Raw genomic sequence first — 2,422 nt, forward strand, 5'->3', positions numbered from 1 at the left:
ATTTTCACCCAGAAGTGAAGAGAATGTGGTCTGTAAATTTTTTTAAATGTGTAAAACTCTATTTGAAAAACACAAATTTAAAAATAAATAGCATAAGAAAAAAAAATCTGAAGTGCTTTAAATGTTAAAAAAAGTGAAAAAAAATGTATTGATTTTTTTCAAAACATAATATTTGAGAAAATAGTTTTTTGACTAACATATTTTAAATTGGTACTTCTGGATTGCATTTAACTTTATTCTTATTTCCAAAATGTGTTATTTGCTTTCAACAATGGGACAAAATTCACTCCATAAATTTGACCTCATCAAACCAACCTGATATAGGACCGGTTCAAACGAGTCTTAAAAAAAAAAAAGAGGTTTGCTTTGATGCTGCTAACTTCAGATGGGTCTACAGACCACCTACCCAGACCATGTGGTGAACCGTGTAGACGTCGCTGTCTCCCATGTACACCCTGATGGCTCGCAGGGCAAAGCCAAACCTCCTGCCCGAGCTGTGGATGACCACCGGGGGCCTGAGGCAGCTGACGCTGACGGGCAGGTCCCGGCTGGGGGACGAGTCCCGGGACGAGGGGTTGGACGACAGGGACAGAGATGATTTGGGACTCAAAGGAGGAACTGCTGAGTCGTCTGGTGTCAGAAGGCAGGAAGTATTTAGAGTTAAACAATCTGCTCTTATTTGTGCCGTTGAACAAAGCTGCATCTGGGTCTCACCTGGGGTGATGATGAGGGACAGACCGGAGACTGAAGCAGACTTGGGGACGTTGCCAGACGGGGATCTGGGTTTCTCTGGGGTCTCCAGTTGGTGAGCGATCCGCCGGGACGCCCCTCTGCGGAACGACGGCCTGGTGCCCGTGCTGTTGCTGCGCAGTCGGATCCGCCTCAGGTTGGAAACGATCCCGTCTGTAAGTCAGGGTTCAGAGTGAGCGCATGTTCTCGTGTCGAGCGTGAAGTAACGACGGACAAACAGCTTTACCTTCCTCCTCAGCGGGGATGGCGAAGCGAGCCGTGACATCCAGGCTCTGGGTGCTGCTCATCACCAGCGGGCCGCTGCCGCCGCGCTCTGGGTGCGACGGGCTGGAGGAGGCACGTGGACGAAGGCTGCGAGAGGGAAAAAAAAAGACACGTTAAAAATGAATCACTGGTTTTATTTAGACATTTAACCCAGAATCGGCCCGTCTACAAGATCAATACGTCCTTTTGTAAAGATACTCTTCTTCTCCACGTAAATATCACATATTATTGAGCTTAACCTTTCTTGTTTCTGCTAAACTAGTTTCCTAAAGAGACAGAGAGACTGAAGTTCTTCCTAAAAACAAGACTTATTTCTCTTTAAAAAGAGCATCGATGGGAATGAGGCATATAAGGCAGACGCACACACTCGCACATCAACCATCCATCCATGTTCTTCCGCTTTATCCGGGGCCGGGTCTCTGAGGCAGCAGTCTAAGCTGTGATTTCCAGACTTCCCGATCCACTCCAGCGGCTCTGGGGGGGCCCCGAGGTGACACCAGGCCAGCTCAGAGACATAGTCCCTCCAGCGTGTCCTGGTCCTTCCATGAGCCCTTTTCCCAATAGGACAAGCTTGGAACAGCTCCTAAGGGAGGCGACCAGGAGGCATCTGGAACAGCCACCTCAGCTGACTCCTTTCAACGTGGAGGAGCAACGACTTCGAGCTCCTCCCGGGTAAACTGAGCTCCTAAACCGATCTCGAAGGCTGCGCCCAGCCCACCCTGCGTAGGAAACTCATTTCGATCACAAGACCCTTATGGACAGAATCAAATCCAGGACCGTGACGTCTTCTGGTATGGCGAAGCCAAGGCCCCACCCTGGAGCCAGGCCTGGGGCCTGCATGGTGGCTGGGCCATGCCCCCGGGGCCCGGCCGGGTTTGGCCTGAACAGACGACGTGGTTCCACCTTCCTGTGGACCCACCACACGCAGAGGGATCCGTAGGGGTCAGATGCAGCGAGGACCGGGTGGTGGTCGAGGGGGAAAGAAGTAGAAAAGTTGCACTCCACCTATAAAAACCTCATTCACTGAAAAATAATAATATCCCTGCGTTATAGATTGTTAAAGGCCTCGCATCAAAAAATACTGCATAAAATCAGTGCAATGCAATACCTCGGCTCCAGACGTCCCGCCCCCTCCCCAGACGCTCCGCTGCACCTCTCCCAAATTGTAGCTGACGGCAGACAGTGCCGCAGACAGGAGGCCGGCTTGTTTTGTTTTTATGACCGAAATTGCGGAAAACAACTCGTGAAGTTTGACCCGCTAGAAGAGCGAGGTGCGCGAGAACGCTGGGACCCTTTTTCCACCTGGATCTCTGCTCTTTTTGCCCCTCATGTCCCTCCGTCGTCGGACTAAACTCGCCCGCACTTCCTCGCCGCCTCTGCCGTATCTAGACCCACAGCTTGTAGCACA

General features: G+C 50.8%; 1 protein-coding gene across 1 annotated transcript in view; it reads right to left on the minus strand.

The window, feature by feature from the left end:
• The window catches only part of LOC107095128 (microtubule-associated serine/threonine-protein kinase 3-like), a 49,384-nt gene that overhangs the window by 8,910 nt on the left and 38,052 nt on the right, over positions 1–2,422 (minus strand). Inside the window, exons 19-21 of the mRNA XM_015391104.1 lie at positions 977–1,101; positions 715–903; positions 407–630 (exon numbers count right to left, since the gene is read on the minus strand). Of these exons, the coding sequence (XP_015246590.1) occupies positions 407–630; positions 715–903; positions 977–1,101 (538 nt within the window). The remainder of the gene's footprint in view (positions 1–406; positions 631–714; positions 904–976; positions 1,102–2,422) is intronic.

This window comes from Cyprinodon variegatus, unplaced genomic scaffold (genome assembly GCF_000732505.1).
Source record: "Cyprinodon variegatus isolate N-32 unplaced genomic scaffold, C_variegatus-1.0 Scaffold525, whole genome shotgun sequence".
In the NCBI taxonomy this organism is placed as follows: domain Eukaryota; kingdom Metazoa; phylum Chordata; class Actinopteri; order Cyprinodontiformes; family Cyprinodontidae; genus Cyprinodon; species Cyprinodon variegatus.